The sequence below is a fragment of the Panulirus ornatus genome, chromosome 19 (genome assembly GCF_036320965.1).
Source record: "Panulirus ornatus isolate Po-2019 chromosome 19, ASM3632096v1, whole genome shotgun sequence".
Classification (NCBI taxonomy): domain Eukaryota; kingdom Metazoa; phylum Arthropoda; class Malacostraca; order Decapoda; family Palinuridae; genus Panulirus; species Panulirus ornatus.
In genome coordinates this window covers 1,490,920-1,508,466 of record NC_092242.1, presented here as the reverse complement: position 1 = coordinate 1,508,466, position 17,547 = coordinate 1,490,920, and the positions used below count along the sequence as shown (strand labels likewise).

Sequence of the window (17,547 nt, the reverse complement as noted above, 5' to 3'; positions counted from 1 at the left end):
TTGTAAAAAAACTTGGAGATTATCTGTTGGCGAGAGCAACTCCGGCAAGGGACAAGTTGCCAAGGACACCAGTCCTAAGCTGCAGCACGAAAGGCAACAGACAGACCTAGCAAACATTTCTAAGCGTCAGATGAGGAATATTCAGCTTAATGACTTGGAGAAAACAGGAAGGGAAAAGAATTATCAAGAAGTAACAGTGACTCAGCTTAGCTTAGCTAGGAGCATATAATATACAGTTATGGGAAAAGAATCATGATAAGAGAGGCCAGGGGACCCCAGCCCACTCCCAACACGAGCACCCCCTCCAGTATTGACTCTGGTAATTATTTATGGCGTCCAGACACTACCTGCTGGAGAGGGAGGCAGAGGGGTGAGGGAAGAAGAGAGGTAAAGTGAAGGGAGGGCTGAGTAAAGGAATGGGGTGAAAGGAGTGGGGTTCGGGAATGATTGGGATGAACGAAGAAGTGTGGGAGGGAAGAGGGTATGTGTGTGTGTCAGAGGTGATGGGGACAAGGAGAAAAGGGCAAGTATTTTGGAGATGGTAGGACGAAGTGAAAAAGGTTTTGAGTGCTCAGCACCACAACATGCAGGATTGTGGTAAGCGCGCATGCGATAAAGAGGATTGGAGCGATGTTGTATGTAGGTGGCGACGTGCTGTTAATGAATGCGGTCAGGAGAAACCACGGAAAGGTCTGCGTGGCCTGGTTCTGGATAAGAGGCCATTTCTTTATCTGTTTCTGGCGTACCTTGCTAACATGAGAAACGACGAAAAAGACATGGAATATATATATATATATATATATATATATATATATATATATATATATATATATATATATATATATATATATATATATATATATATATATATATGATGTATATTTATCTTATGATGTACTACTAGATCCCTTCTGCATGAGGTTACACCGTGAACGAAAACTCACTTTAACTAGACTATAGTTTCGTCAGTCAACAAAACAGTGTGTGTGGTCGTGCACTGTGAACACCATGTTGTACACTGCACCAGGGTAGGTACACAACCAGCCTGGCCTGCTGTGACATCACATGTGCCTCCGGACCTCTGGGGTTGAGGCCTGGGGTTGGGAGCTTGGGGCTTGTCAGAATTCTGGAAGGCCAGGAACACTAGTCTCAAGGGCATAGGAAGTTGACGAGCCAATCTTACCTCAAACAAAATTCTTTGGCGAGAAAGATATATAACGATAAAAAATAATGATGAAAAAAGTGAATAAGTTTTAGAGAAGTGCGGCTTCTGGGTAGTGAAGGAAAATCATTAATAACTCCCTCAAACCTTGATCATGAGGGTACACTCCTTGGGAATGATGACGTGACCTTAACCTGACCTGACCTGACGTTCCTTCGCGGTCAGCCTGGACGCTAGGTCACACCTCGGCTGCTGCAGACACCGAGACAATAAAACAGTTGTTATAATTATCCAGCGGAGGTGGGGTTAGGGGTCCCCTGCTCACCAGACTCGTACATCTTTTTTATTTCACTTTTAGTCTATTAAACTTTGCCTCACGTTCACAAACTTTTTCCTCCGGGGTTTTAAACTGGTCAGACTTTCATGGCTGACAGGAAAATATGGATCCTGTTCAGCTGAAAATATTCTTTATCATAATTCTATTTATTCATATTTCAATTGATTTTCATTTACTTTTTCCTCAATATTACTTGCTATTTCTTTATTTCATTTCGGTTTCTATAATTTCATTTGAGATTTTCCTTTCGTGTTTCCATCTTATTCATTACAAATCAATTTCAATTTAACATTTTTTTCCATCTCCTCCTCTTACCTATATTTCATTCTGGCCTTCTCATAATTTCTCCTTTTAGTTGTAGCCGAAATGGTACGGACAAAACATGCCGAGTCATGGTCATCCCGGGTGAAACGAACATTAGGATAAGAAAATGAATAAAGAAATTAATCATATCTCCTCAGGTGTTGGTTGACATAAAGGTGACAGGAAGTGACAAAGATGAGAGAAAAGAGTTCCACAACTTCGATGTTGAAGGGAGGGAAATATCATGTCAGTCAGTCTTCGTGTGACTGGTCTCCATACTATGGGAAGCAGCCAGACGTGAGCAGCGGATCCAGGCCTTCGTGGCAGACAAAGATAACTCATAAGAGCAGTAGCCAACACGCTACCTCTAGTAAAGCAAGAGGACAACAATATCACACCGAACAAAAAAGGATGTTTGAACACGGGTGATGCTTGAAGAACTAATAAGAGGATTCTTTGATTCCAATCTAGCTAATGAAGAGGTGGAGGAAGAGCCAACCCAGATATGTGAACAATAGTTCATGCTGGGAAGAATGAAATCTCTTCAGAAATGAAATATCTGCTCGCAAGAGAAATAGTTGCATCACCTGTAAGGGACTTCTAAATAATGGGAGGCAGATTTTGTAATTATGATTATATAGGATGTCCAAGACAGAATGGAAGATATTGTAATGCCAAACATTATTACAGGAATGGATTTTGGTGTTTTGATATTGACGTAAAGAAACAAGTGTAACTTATAGAAATCTATACAGGTTGCCCTTTACCTTTGTTGAATTCAATCAGATTTCTGCTTCCTCATTCCAATACAAGAGAACGAATATTAGAGTGAACAGAGGCAAACTGAGACTGAGTACGTAGATTAAAATCATCAGCGTAAGAGTGTTGAAGAGAGATCATTCACGAAGAGAGGAGAGTATCTGAGACAGAATCCTGAGGAACACCAGTGCTGGGAGAATGAAAAGGGGAAGTCACTCCATCAGTGACTACTGCAATGTACTGTTAAGAGAGGAAGACATTAATTAGGGACAGAGAGAAGCAGAAAAATCAAGGGAAAGACTTCTAGAGAACAAAGGCTTATGCTGTATCCTGTTACCAACTTTGGAAATGTCGATGACCACCACAAAAGTTTCACCAAAATTCCTGAGGGAGGAGGACCAGTGATGAATCACATGCGAAAGATCACCAGTAGACCAAGTACTGCGAAAACCATTCTGATCATCTGGAAGAAGGATATGGAATTCTAAGGGCCAGATAAAGTGATAGTAGAGTTTCGTAGGCTTTGGATACAACAGAAGTGAGAGCAATGGGGCGATAGATGGAAAGATGTTGGAAAGGCATACTGTCTTGGCAGTGGACTGCACCAAGGTATGATCCCAAGAGAAAGGGGAAGTTTGGGTATTGAGAGAAAATAGTTGAGTGAGGATGAGAGCTAACTTGGACACAAAACTCTCAGGATTCGAATAGGTATGCTATCTGAGCCTCACGTCTTGGCCCCTAGAAACTTGGAGAGTACTTCGAAGATCCTGCTCGAGGAAAATATAGGAGAGATTCAGAGGTTTAGTTGGGGAAGGAAACTGGGGAAGACTACTCACGGAATCAACTTGAGTAGAAACAGAAAAAATTTGGCTCCGACAAGAGCAGCTGGAGAGTTAGTTGTTTCACTCTCCTCCCTACCTATCCCATCCTCCTGTCTACAATCGCTCTTGTTTCACTCTCCTCCCTACCTATCCCATCCTCCTGTCTACAATCGCTCTCTCCCTCCCCTTCATTCCTTGTCATCTTTCCTCTTCATCATGTTATAAACTTTTCAGTTTGTTTACCTATTATTTTCTTATGTGTATAGCCATATCATGCTGACTTTCCTCCTCGCTTTTGTCTTCTAAACCTTTGAGCACAATGGTAGTAACCTTAGACGTGACGGTACGATCTTTAAGCATGATCCTTGACACAAACGCACATACCGGCGCCAGCGGCACTTGCGCCAATGTCTCTAACTCGCAAGGGGAGCACTTTACCCCTACGACCCCTTGCCTCCTAACTTTCTGTCGTAAGAAGAAAGGTAGTTGCTAAAAGTTGGTGGTGAAATATCTATTTCTTATTATCTGTAATTTTCTCTAACATGTATATGGCTTTGAAGATAATCATAAAATCGCTTTTAAAAATCTCTGTTGTTAAAAGTTTGGCTGATCGGTTAACTGGTGCATAAGATTAAGATAACAGACGTCCTTTGTAATTCCATTATGTATTTACTTTAACATTAATCAACTCTGTAATGTAAATATGAGCTTGTCTCCGATAATATCACGTCACCTTTAAGCAAACCTCACTCTCAGACAGCGAGTCTGGCAATACAGCGTCACAGCCAAGGAAGATCCAACATGACAGCCTTCACGTTGCGCCTTCAGCTCTCCATGTGCTTCACCGATTTGGAGGCGTCATCGAACCCGTGTCAAAATCCCAGTTACACTTTTGTCAGCTCCTCATGTTGCCGTTCCAGGGCGGAGGATTTCTAGTGATATTCCCTCTTCCATCTTGTCTTTACCTTTACCCTCCTGTCTATTAGTCGGACTCCCTCCCTCTCCCATCATCTTTTCCTTCCATACTTTCTTTCATCTCGCTGAACCTATCTGGCTTTCTCTTCTACCTACTTGCTTCTCTACGCTCTCTCCCTCTATTCCCAATCTGCCTCTCTGCTCTCTACCCCTGTTTACCTCACTCTTCTTTATCCTCACTTCCCTCTTTCTTCTCCCTCCTTTCTGTTACCTATTACGGCTCTCCCCTTTAATTCTCTCACCCTCCCTCCCTACTTGCCTTTCTCACTTCTCTCTTCCCTCTTCTCCTCCCTTTACTTATGCCCCCTTTCCCCCTCGCCTGCATCTGTTTCTCCCCATCTTTCTCTATCTCTTCCATCCCTCCCATCTCCACTTTCTCTCTCCTCCTTCCTTCCTTTTTTTTTTTTTTTTTTACCAAACTCCCCCCACGCTCCCTCCTTTCCCTAACTTTCTCTTTCTCCCAACATGTCTCCCCCCCCCTCTCATCTCCCCTCCTCCTCCACCCTTCCTTACCTCTCCACTTGCTTCTCTCCCCTCTCCTGGTCCTTAAACCCCCTCAGCTAAGGGAAATATTGGCTGCTCCAGGAATTCTCTTCATCCATCTCTCCGAAGCTCCAGCAAAGAATTCCAAATATTACTTCGTATGTCCGCTCAGCTCTCTCTACCAGCACAGTTTCCATGGCTCTGTCCCTATGACGTCACGAGAAGTCATTGAATGAATTCGTCTGACCTCATCTATCTAGCGTTCAGTGGAAGTGACGGTATCTGTGTATTCTGTAACTGTACCCAAGATAAGTTCTTGTTATGCACGTTCGGTTTTGTTCCGTCTTTTTGAAGTTTACGAAGTCTTTGTTATGAGGCATCTTCTGTGAGCAATAGATACTACGAGGTGTTGAGAGCGAGGCAAACTGTTTGATCCGTAATGATATTTTGTCCAGTGAATAAATCTTTTACCGAGAAACCTATTATTTCTTTTGAAGAGGTAGTGCAGGCTGGCCTCGCGTGAGTATTTATTGAAGAGAGATGTCGCAACCTTTGACCTTTGCTGGCGTCAAAGGCGACCTTTGACCTATGAAATGCAGAGGAAACTAAACCTCGTCACCTGAGTAAAGATGAACAGGGAAAATAAAGAACCTTTTCCTCCACGTTGCATCAGAACCACCTCAAGATGTAGTTGGTCTTCTTTCACAGGACCAGAGTCGCACTTCCTCCCAAGCTACCAAAGACAGACCTCTCCAAACCGGACATCAGGAAGCCCTCTTACGGGATCACCACCTACCTCAATACCCCATCAGGTGATCCCGCTTAACCCTCGTGTACACGGCCCCTGACCTGTGTGGCACACAAGGTTCACAGTCTGTCCTACACCATTATCTGGGTTCTCGTTGTCCTTGTATGAATCAATTTTTGTCATAACCTGCTGTTGTCCTGACCTTGAGGGAAGCACGCCAGGGGCCACCATGATACACGGACAAGCAAGAAGGGTTCAGACCACCTTAATCCAATGACTGAACGCCATGAGTACGAGAACTGAACTCTTGAAGTACTGTCACTCAGCCCATGAGTACGCCCTCTTATCAAATCGAGTACTATGACGTAATTTATCAGTAGGATCACCTGGGAACTTGAGTATGACCACCTAAATACTTGTGTACTATGTTGTACTCAAGTGAGCACAACAGCTTAACATCTTCAGTACCATAACTTGTGGATAAGACCATTCAAGACCTAGGTCTTTGTGTTCATCCCGTAAGAACGACCACTTAAGCCCTCAATACTATAACTAATTCTCATCAGCACGAAAATCTAGCTTCCTGAGCACCAAGAGTACTTTGAACACGACGTTAACCATTGACAGAGTGACTGATCCTCATGAACACCACAAGTCTGACACCGAACATTACTTGGCCTGATCCTCCTCGGGTCGGAGTAGCTACCCAGCATCCGTGTTTGGGGTAACAGTTTTGATAAGATCCCTGAGGAAATATATGTTACTTTGGTCGCCGCAACGCAATTATGTCTAGCATAGTATTAGGTGTGTGTGTGTGTGTGTTTGATGTGTATGTGTGTGTGTGTTTGATGTGTGTGTGTGTGTGTGTGTGTGTGTGTGTGTGTGTGTGTGTGTGTGTGTGTTTGTTTCTTTCCTTTAAGTTTCCGTCATTATTGTCTACGTCCCTTTTCGCATTATCTGTCTATTTCATCAGCTTTGTCTGTATATCCCTTAATTTTTCCTCTTTCTCTCCCTCCTTTCATCTCTCCCAAAATGCATTTAACTGTTCCTTACCCTTCATGCCTCACATATACTCTACTCTCCCTTCTTGTCCCTTAACACACCTCTCTCCCACAATCCCCCTCATAAACCACTCCCTCACACTCCCTTCATACGTCTCTCCATCACACTCACCTCATACACAGCTCCCTTACACTCCCCTCACACACCTCTCCTTCACACACCCCTCCCTCACATACCTCTCGTTCACACCCCTCTCCCTCCCTTTCCCTCGCTCTCCCATCACACGACACCACTACAGTGATTCAATTTCCCTTCCCTTTGAGGGTGGAAGATGCAATATTTTTCTGCTGCTTTCTGATAGCTGCTTCTTCTCTTTGATGGTCCTAGCCTATAGGGAGATGTGGGGAGAGGGGAAGATGGGGGGAGTTAGAGGGGGTAAGGGACTGTTGACCTATAAAGAGAGGCGGGAAGAGGGAGGGAAAGAAGGGAGGAAAGGCGGAAAATGGGTGGAAGAGGTGGGAGGAGGGAGAGAAAGGCAAGAAGAGGAAGGAAGAGGCTAGGAAAGGGAGAGAGAAGACTATTTTCACTGAGGCTGTCCTCTCCACCTGTAGTAAGGTTGAATCTTCCTTTTTTTTTATCCAATATCCAAACTCGGCAACATTACACAATAGCCTTTTTTCTTCATTACTTGCCAATTTTTAGAATTTCTGAATGGCAGTAACTTTCATAGTTTTTCTGAAGCAGAACATAAACATATTCTGGCTATAGTTTTCAAGGGTCAGAAGCCCAGGCAAAGTTCTCTGGGTTATCTAGATCAACCTTGTTTTTCTCACACTGGTCGATGATCTGGGAATGGTTTCACAACATCTAATATATATTTGCTGCTAAATTTTGAATAAAAAAAATTGAGTTCCTGTGTCGTCTGTAAGTGACCACTCGTATCTGCAGAAATTGGTAAGTGAACACAGGTTCGTAAGACCCGTAGAGTGCGTGTAAGTAGAAGTGTGTTTATACTGCATAACTTCGTGACCGGTTGTATCTAATATCTTGAATGCATCATACGTTTGTAAAGTGTGTATTACTACGTTACTAAAACATTTGACATGGTTGAAAATGTGGTGTAGCGAAAATGATATACATATTTGAGGTTATTTCTAAAAACACTGTTACTATTATAACTACTATTGCCTCTGCCATTCTACTACTTCTACTACTACCAATATCATTACTGCTACTATCATTATTATCATTACTACTACGACCATTGCAGACACAACAGATATGGCCTTATCCCAATACGTTTCGTAGAATTAACAATATTTTTGCCCGTCATCTCTTTGTGTCCACTGTAAGACCCCAGGCAATGGACAGTAAGTGTAGTAATAAGAGTAATTAAATGATGATTAATATGATAATTACTTCTTGTTTCACAGTTGACTGTGGTGACTTTAGGACTTCAAGAAGTAATAATGAAGTGTCATAATTAGATAATGTGCTAATTGAAGAAAGTAATTATGTTTTGTCTTGCTCCACAGTTCTTCGAGATGACTTCCGGACGTCACCGGTGGGGGCGCGTGTGGTGGCCGGGGAGAGGGCAGAGCTGGGGTGCTCGCCTCCCAAGGGGCACCCAGAACCCATGGTCTCCTGGACTAAGGATGGACACACCCTCGCCCTGGACGACAGGTGAGAGGGAGAGCTGGGAGAAAATGATGGGGGGAAAGGGAGAAGATGAGAGAGAGAGAGAGAGAGAGAGAGAGAGAGAGAGAGAGAGAGAGAGAGAGAGAGAGAGAGAGAGAGAGAGCGATTTTGCTTGTCTATACTGTTTGATTTCTACTGATGGGTTCCATCAGCACCTCGGGCCACAGGTTTGCCTTCACTACGTTGATGAACTGATCATCTCAGCAATTCCTGGAGTGGCTAGTTTGGTCAGTCATCACATAGGCTGCCTGAAGTGTTTGGCTGACTGAAGGTCACGACCCTCAACCCTCGCTGCCACCAACAGAAGCCTTTACCGCAGGGCAAAGTCAGTAACCCCAAAAAAGTCACCTTCACTGACTACATTCTCGCCCTCCAGTTCCGATGGATCCCGGCAGCAGTACATCTTCAGGGTAGCTTGAGTTCCCTGGTGACATGATGCAGGTAAAGCTAAACACAGGTCTTAGACTTAGCGTTCATGGCATTCAGCGAAACCCTTCAGGAACCTTGGCAGATAAATCTATTCCTGTATGTAAGAGGAATAGCAACGAACCACGCCACTGTTGGAAAAGAATGACTAAAGGAAATAAGTGAAGATTAATTCTTTCATGTTCTGACAGACCTTAAGCAAAGGCTGTTCGGGTTGGTCTCTAAATAAGACCAAAACATCGCATCTTTCATCCAACAAAGTAGAACGGCGGCAACAAGCAGTAGAGGAGCCATTTCACTGGCTGCACACTTGAGAACTAGGACAACCAGATCCACACCCAAGGAGGCGACCGTCAGCTCTGGCTACGGGCAATAAGTCTGAGCCGTCAGTGTGAGTCTAACAGGACGAGGTGCATCTTTCCCAGGGTCGCAAGACGCCGGAAGCTGCGACGCTTGAGAGATTTTCTGATGCTCTGAGCAGATCAAGTTCTTCCTGGTCTTCATTTTACTGCATCTGACTCAAAGGATGATGCCAGTCGTGTGGGAAAAGACACACGTATATATGTTTACCAGTACCAGTGTCTTACTGATCCACCTGACTGACAGAGTTCTTCAATGGCCATTTTCATCTGGGTGAAGGTTTACATCAATACTCAAGGTTATGATGAGAAACAGATGATTTGACTTTTACTTGCGTGGGAATCACAGAACTACAACCCTAGCATCACCTGCGTCGCAAGACTGAAGAGGTCGACTCTTTCTACCGCTTGTCGGGCGAGTTATCTTTATAGAGTTATAGCAGTTAGGAAGAGACAGAATTGTTTCATGTTTCCTTTATAATCATCATCTCAGGAATGTGAGTAAAGGAAAAGAATCCGAGAACCAACCAAGTGAAGCTGGCCTACCGCAGGAGGGTTTACTACGCCCTCTCTTATGAAAAATGTATTCTAAGGATCTTCTCACCGTTGTCCCTGAGGCCCACGTTCATGTAAACAACTTCTCAATGAGGCGTTCTTTAACCTGGAGAAAAAAACCTCATCAGAGCAAACCTTCGCATACCAGCCTGAAGCAACGCCACCTCAGGGTGTGCTGTGGCAAGTCATATCTGACAAGATAACATAGCAGCTGATGCTCGCCAGGCAGCGCCTTGGGGCACCTCAGACTGGGTTGATATTGTAAAAAGAAGTCTGACAGACCGAGCGAGTGATCAAGTGGATATCGTTAGAGGAAAATTTGACTCCAGCATGACAGCTAACAAACACGTTCACAGCTTATTAATTAAAACCACTGAGAACTGGAAGTTTCTGTATGGTATTGTGTGTATAAGAGAGTGGAAGCTGTAAGAGTTTCCACTTGTCATAAGTTTGGCGACATCTGGAATAACTAGCATGGCGTCTCCCTCTTATATACGTGTATTTGTCGCATTTCTTATCAACTCGCATAGAGCCGACATAGGGAGTGGATTTATATCAACAAAGTTTGATAGAAGACACGGTGGAGGAAGAACTGGGATACGTAGAAGACCACTCTAACGATGTTCCCCTCTTCCCTCCTACTTCAAGGAAGAGCTTATAGCACAAGAAACACAAGAAACTAGCGCTTCAGTTTAGTCATTCCGCTCGCGAAAACCTCAGCTCACCAAAGGCCTTTCATTCCGCACTTTACTCGGTCTTGTAACATGTTTACACACCAGAAATACATCAAACACGTCACGTTCAGGGAACATATTAGGCCATTAGCTCCCAGCTGCAAACCGTTAAATCCTTTTTCTGTCTTGAGCATCTAATATAAACAGATACATATATGAAATCAAATAGATAAAACTGAGTCGTCACAGTTAAGCAGCAAGCATACACTTACATGAACTGTGCTTGACATTTAGATGAAGTAACTCAAGACAACAACATTTTGCTTCATAAAGCGTACATGTTATCACACTTTTTTCGCTAATGTGGTTCGATTCTCGGACGGGGTGAAAATTGCAAGATTTTGAATCGTGATTTTCAATGTTCACTTGACAAGACGACGACAAATGTCGGATGAATTTCAGGGGTAGCGATGATAAGGCTTTGATATCAGGTTTGGTGAAATATCAAAGCTTTGGTATCAGGTTTGGTGAGATATCAAAGCTTTGGTATTAGGTTTGGTGAGATCAAAACTTTGGTATCAGGTTTGGTATCAGGTTTGGTATCAGGTGGAAGGCAACCAAGCATTGATATCAGGCGTGGATGATAACACACTCTGGTCAGGATGAAGATGAGGACGTCAGCCCCGCCCCTGCCCCACCCACCAGGGCAGAGATAGTGGCGTCAAGCAAGGGAAAAAGTACGTGACAGGAGCATCCACTTTATTCCCTGCTCAACCATAACAGTCTGAGAGGAAGAGTGAGTCAGGCGGACACACACACACACACACACACACACACACACACACACACACACACACACACACACACACACACACTCTGAATCAGATTCATCATGTGGCTTGTAGCCGCCGTACACACCACCCTCACTCCCCTTTTCCTCCTGATGACGTAGTGTATACATACTTGTGCACAAATCAATCGCTTCCTTGGTGCAGCAGGTAAAGCCGTATTACTGGAGCGAACCGTCGGGAGAGTCGTTTTTATCAACGGTTTAAAGCCATTATATCGTCCCCTTTTGCCCTGAAGCACATTCATTATGTATGACAGAGGAAGAAAATTAACCCCAGGGTGGGAGAAGGGTGTCGAGGGGAAGAACTTTTGAAACAGTTTAAGATAGTTTCCCTCTTTAAGATTTTCTCTCTTCCTCCAATTGGTTTCCAATAGATGTTAGAGCTTCGTCTCTTCGGGAAAATACCTTCCGATTCTCAAATTATTAATGAACTCTCAACCCTTCTCAGTTAACCCTAAGTTCACCCCCCAACTCCTTCAAAGTTTAATTCTAATTTAAACTTTCAAGTCTTAATTACAAACCATCACACAAGGTTTAAGTTTCACTCAGCTTCGACCCCTTACAGAACTCAAACTTTCAACCTGCCTTTGTTTACTCTGTATTTAAGCTCCAGTGTATCTAAGGCAAAATGTTAATTACACTAGGAAATGGCTGCCAGATAAGTCCATCCCTTGTGTAACCCTCCGCCGTGGCTGAGAATCTAATTCAAGTGTTGGTTTTGACGTTAGATAACTTAGTTTCATATCTGAACCTCTTAGTTTGAAAAGATATCATGGTAATATTTGATCCAAGATTTGCATATATTTACTATATTTTATGACCATTTACTTGTCATGCGTATAATATAGTGTCATATATCATAGTGTCACTTTGATATACCGTGAAATAGTTTGTGCTTTATGCCCGACTCTCTCTCTCCCCAGACTAACGGCCCTCCCGTCTTCCCAGTTTATTCTGCCGCTCAAATGTTCCCATTATCTAGAACCCAATTTCCAACTTGAACATCTATCGACCAATGAATATTACCTGTCAGTCAGAGCGTCGTGTATCCCTACTGATTATCCTTCTGTCTGCTGCATAGTGAATAGTATCAGACCAGGATTCCTAAGGCTGCCACTCAGGTTCTGTGTTTATCCTGACGTTCAAATCGTCGTAAATGTTTGGGGTGTATCGGGCTGATTAAGAGAGCGTTGATCGGGTCCTGATTGTCTTAACTGGCGACCAAGGTCGTCAGACTGTCTTCCTATTCTTGTACGGTAGAGAAAGACCCATTGCTATGGTTTATCTTATATTCCATTTGAGAATTGACTGTTGCTGACCCACTCACAAAAGTTTGCTTGTACGCTTTACCTTTTTCTTGCGGAGCCTCTTTGCCGCTCAGACCGTCAAAGAGGTCCTGAATGTCCTCCCCTACTACTCAGGACATCGTAAAAGAAATGCTTCTTTCTTGTCGAGTGCAACAAAGGCCTCGCTTGGTCGTATCACGCCTCATGCAAGTCTCAGTCATGTTCCAGCGCGTCCAAACATGTTCCTTCCGGTCCATTTCGTCTGGACGACAACACCTTACCTGAAATTGAGTCATAATTTTTCGTCTTCACATATTTCTGTGTTTACACGTTCCTTTTGCTCGTCCTCGCCAATATTCTTGCCCAACTTACATTGTGTGATTTGTTATATATTTACTTCGTGATTTTATTGAGCTTTTCCTATTTTGCTTCCCCTTACCTGTACGTCAGCTATATGTCATATTCATCTGTAATACCAATTACTCTACCTGCCGCTGAGTCTTGAGCATCCGGTAAAGCAACTATCCTGGCCCTTACTGTGACTGGACGGGGTGTATGTAGACAACCCAAGGTCGAATCTGGACTTTTCAAGTATGTCAGCACAGATCCCCCCCCCCCCCCCCAACACACACACACACACACACACACACACACACACACACACACACACACACACACACACACACCAAACCCAAAGCCTTTTCTTTATGTACACACATCAGGTTGTGTGATATGACTTTTATCCTCATCTCTTTCTTCCATCTCTCGATTATGTCTCGAGTCATCTGTTCTCTACGTTCTCTTCTTTCCACAATCGTCTTTTTTCCTGTACAGAACCGTTAGCATCTCTAAAATTATTTACCTTTTCCTTCCTGAGCCTCTTATGTTTTCCTCTTTCATTATTTGTCTTATATCTTTCTCTCGCATTTCGTTTCCATATACCTACTCTTTTATCACCCTTCTTACCAATGTCATAACTCTAAAGTTCTCTCTCTCTCTCTCTCTCTCTCTCTCTCTCTCTCTCTCTCTCTCTCTCTCTCTCTCTTATTATCGTAAGCAGATAGATAGTACGCGTTCTTGCCCCATTTCATCTCTCCTTCCACTCTCCTATCCTATTAACTCCTCCCCTCTTCCTCCGTGGGTGATATCTTCCATAGCCGGGACACTACTGCCTCCTGCAGATGAGGGAACCATCTGGTTTACTCATCCCTGCGGGAGCTGACAGTCTCCCATCTGTCATAAATGACGTATCAACCTTCATATTCATTTTCATACCATTGTTTCCCTCCTTTAACATTCGTATACCTACAGTATTATAATCCTGAATTATCCTGGCCAGAACTTGTGATAAAAGCAACTTCACTTTGCAGTCAGCACGAAATGTAAGAAGAGAATGTAATTCATCTAAAAGTTAAGGTTGAACGCCTGCCAGGGAAAGTTGTACATTGTGTGTGTGTGTGTGTGTGTGTGTGTGTGTGTGTGTGTTCCCCTCCTTTCCTAAGTGGCATCATTGTTGTATTCCTTGCCTCACGAGGATCAGCGGCAGGGAAGCTTAAAGTGACATTAAATTTTGTTTTCCATACTTAACAATAGATGCTTTAAAATGGGATAAGTGCAGCGTAGTCCGTCCTCTGATGTGCAACACAAAGAGACCCGGGACCCAGCCTTCAGACCCTCCATGCACGTAGAGTTATGGTTCCAGCAAGTAGTCTTCTGGAACACCTTGTAAAAGATGTTTGGAAAGTATTTGAAAGGAGAACGCTATGGCCTTCCAGGGCGTTACACACAATGGCTGGAATCCTGGGCTTACAAAGCTCCCACACACGGAGGGTTGAAGTACCATCAAGTCTTGATTTCCGCACTTTATATTCTGCCTTTTGAAAAGAGAGAATTGCAACTCTGCCGGACGGTGGAAGTAATGCAAAAGGCTTCGCCATTCTGTTCCTGAAGCCTCTCCATGCAAGGATGGCCAGGGCTCCACTATGTTGTGTTGCTTCAATGTTTATCTTGCCTTTCATGTTTCTCATGCACTACCACACGACCCTTGAGAACAATAATACCCTTAGTGTGATGTCCTGGCCTTTGACCTGACTCTTTAAGTGTAAGGAAAACATACCTAAGGGTCGTCCCGTCAGGCTAAAAGACCATAGGACCAAACTCAAGGGTTGGAATTCTCTAGGGCTTGAAGAGAGTGATAGAAGGGCCGGCATCTCTTTCATAATTTTCCTTCTTCACCCTTAAGGTCTCGAGTTTACAAACTTAGCAAAGCAAGGAAGATAGAGCGGCGGTAAGGCCGTCTTTTCTTAACTTTATAAAATGTGTTTTAAGATGCAAATAGAAGCGGGATGGAAATGTGAAATAGGATACCACAAAGACAGGGTTCGAAAAATTTAGGAGGTAGGAACCATCATACCGTGTTAGACATATTTACAGTATGCTGGCTAGCCAACGCTAAAAGTTTTTCGTAAAGTCGCGTGTTTCTGGACTAAAACATTTTCCCATGCAAGAAGAGCAGTGAATATTAATCCGTGTTTGTTTATACCTCTGAGGCTAAATGTTCTCAGTGGTTCCGTAATGTTCGTAATTTACCTCATGACCACGACCCGCCAGCGGGCTGAACCTCAGGCACATGGTCCCATGCATGAGGAATGTGAATCCGTCAAGTCCATTGTGTTCTCTTACAATAACTTTTTTAAAGGTAGACAAATGAGACTATAAAAGGACTCTCATGTAAACAGCCCAAGTCCTGTGTTGTCAGACTGGTCGAGTGCTGGCAGACTAGTCGAGTGCTGGCAGACTGGTCCAGTGCCGGCAGACTGGTCCAGTGCTGGCAGACTGGTCCAGTGCTGGCAGACTGGTCCACATAAAGAGGTAGGGTGAGGTAGATTCTGCAGATATTAACCCTTTCTTTTAAATCTAACGATGTGTGTTTTTATTCCCTTCATTATGACGATACGACCCTCCCTTTGTTATGATAACGTGACCTATAATTTGACCCTTAGGGGTAAGGTCAATCGAGAGGTCATCATACCCAAGGATTACACAGTCATACTGCTGGACCGGTGCCGTCTTGTTCATGAAGTTCACAAAGGTCCATCCATCAGAGGTCAGAGATCAAAACATGGGATGATATAAAGTGTAAACTTGTACCACATGGTAGGAATGAAAATGAGAGTCGTATGATCAGGGTTATCTGGAGGTGATGCCCTTGATCAGGGTTAAAGAAATGGTGCTCCGTCACAGACAAGGATTGATTCGGTCTCTAAATGCTTCAGAGTAAACATTTACATAAAGTTAAGACACCAGTTTACTGCTTTGTGTGTTATTTACAAGTTAACTACACTTTTAAAATGTTATGTAAGTGTCCATAGTATATATTCAACAACAAAATACCTATGGGGTTATTTGTTCCTACAAACTTTACAAGTAGGAAAGATGCAAATAAAACCGTTACGCTCAACAGTAAAAATTTTAGGATGAGATAAAAAAACGAATTCAAGCTTCATTTTAAAAGATAGTGTCATCAAGCGAGACTTTGTACACTTTATAATGGGTTTTTTAAAGTGTAGTAACTGTGTATATAGTCGATATATAGAAGGATGATATACCAGGAGTGGGGCAGGGGGGAGTCCCCTTAGTAATTAGGGCTTTCAGTTGAAAATCCTGATGTTACACACCCGTGATTTAGACCCTACGAACGGAGAGTGTTCTGGGGCAAGAGAGAAGCGCAGGCTTCCCTAACGTAGGTGAAGCGTTATGTTGGCTTGTGTGCAAGACCTAAAGTTTCCTCGTATGATCAGCGTGGAGGCTGGAGAAACTCGACGTCATCTGACCGACGTCACACACATGTACCGTCCTGCCTGGTAACACCGACCACTGGTGTATACCCTCCTCACACCGACCACTGGTGTATACCCTCCTCACACCGACCACTGGTGTATACCCTCCTCACACCGACCACAGGTGTATACCCTCCTCACACCGACCACTGGTGTATACCCTCCTCACTCCGACCACTGGTGTATACCCTCCTCACACCGACCACTGGTGTATACCCTCCTCACACCGACCACTGGTGTATACCCTCCTCACACCGACCACTGGTGTATACCCTCCTCACACCGACCACTGGTGTATACCCTCCTCACACCGACCACTGGTGTATACCCTCCTCACACCGACCACTGGTGTATACCCTCCTCACTCCGGGAGGATGTTCTCTGACCTGTTCCGCCAGATTGATGAGGACACCGAGTTTTCTGTCTTGATATCGACATTTCCTACATGTAATGAGTTAAGTCTTACATGCTTTACGAGAAGACTGTTACCTGACATGAAGAACTACCTACCGAACTAGCCAGATGTCTAGATAGCTAGTTAGTAACACACCTTAACGATCACTCCTGGTCAGCCATACACCTAATTAACTACACATTTGGATGATCTCTCAGCAGGCTGGCCCGACGTATGCCTGACCACACGGTTGACTCGCTACACACCTGAGTCAATACACACCTGACTTTCCTCACACCTGCACCAACACACATCTGACTCACTACACACTATACTCACCACACACTAGACTTACTACACACACCTGACACCAAACATTATTCTCATCACACCTGACTCAACATACACTTTACTCGCCACACACTAGACTCGCCACACACCAGACTCGCCGCACACCTGACTCGCCAGTGTAGCCACAGTGTGGCGTCTTATGGGTTTTTTTTTCGAGAAGTGAAAGTTGTTGGATCCGACTAACAACTTGTGCTTATTAAATTCTGGAGGATCCCCGCGGGGCCAGGGGCCAGGGTGGATAGGAGATTGTTGCTCCCTCCTACGGTAGGGTCTGGTGACCTCCCTCACATGGTAAGGTCTGGTGACCTCTATCCCACCACGGTAGGGTCTGGTGACCTCCCTCACACGGTAAGGTCTGGTGACCTCTATCCCACCACGGTAGGGTCTGGTGACCTCCCTCACACGGTATGGTCTGGTGACCTCTCTCCTGTCATCTAGTCTAACAATGACATTTTTGGACAATTTCGCTCGCTAGTTCATGTATTATGTGCACATGTACATGTAACACCTGTGACTTACATTACG

At 44.0% G+C, this 17,547-nt stretch overlaps 1 protein-coding gene across 1 annotated transcript in view; it reads left to right on the top strand.

Moving 5' to 3' along the window:
* The window catches only part of LOC139755306 (roundabout homolog 1-like), a 432,853-nt gene that overhangs the window by 242,249 nt on the left and 173,057 nt on the right, over nucleotides 1–17,547 (top strand). The window contains exon 4 of the mRNA XM_071673426.1: nucleotides 8,126–8,273. Coding sequence (XP_071529527.1) covers nucleotides 8,126–8,273 — 148 coding nt within the window. The remainder of the gene's footprint in view (nucleotides 1–8,125; nucleotides 8,274–17,547) is intronic.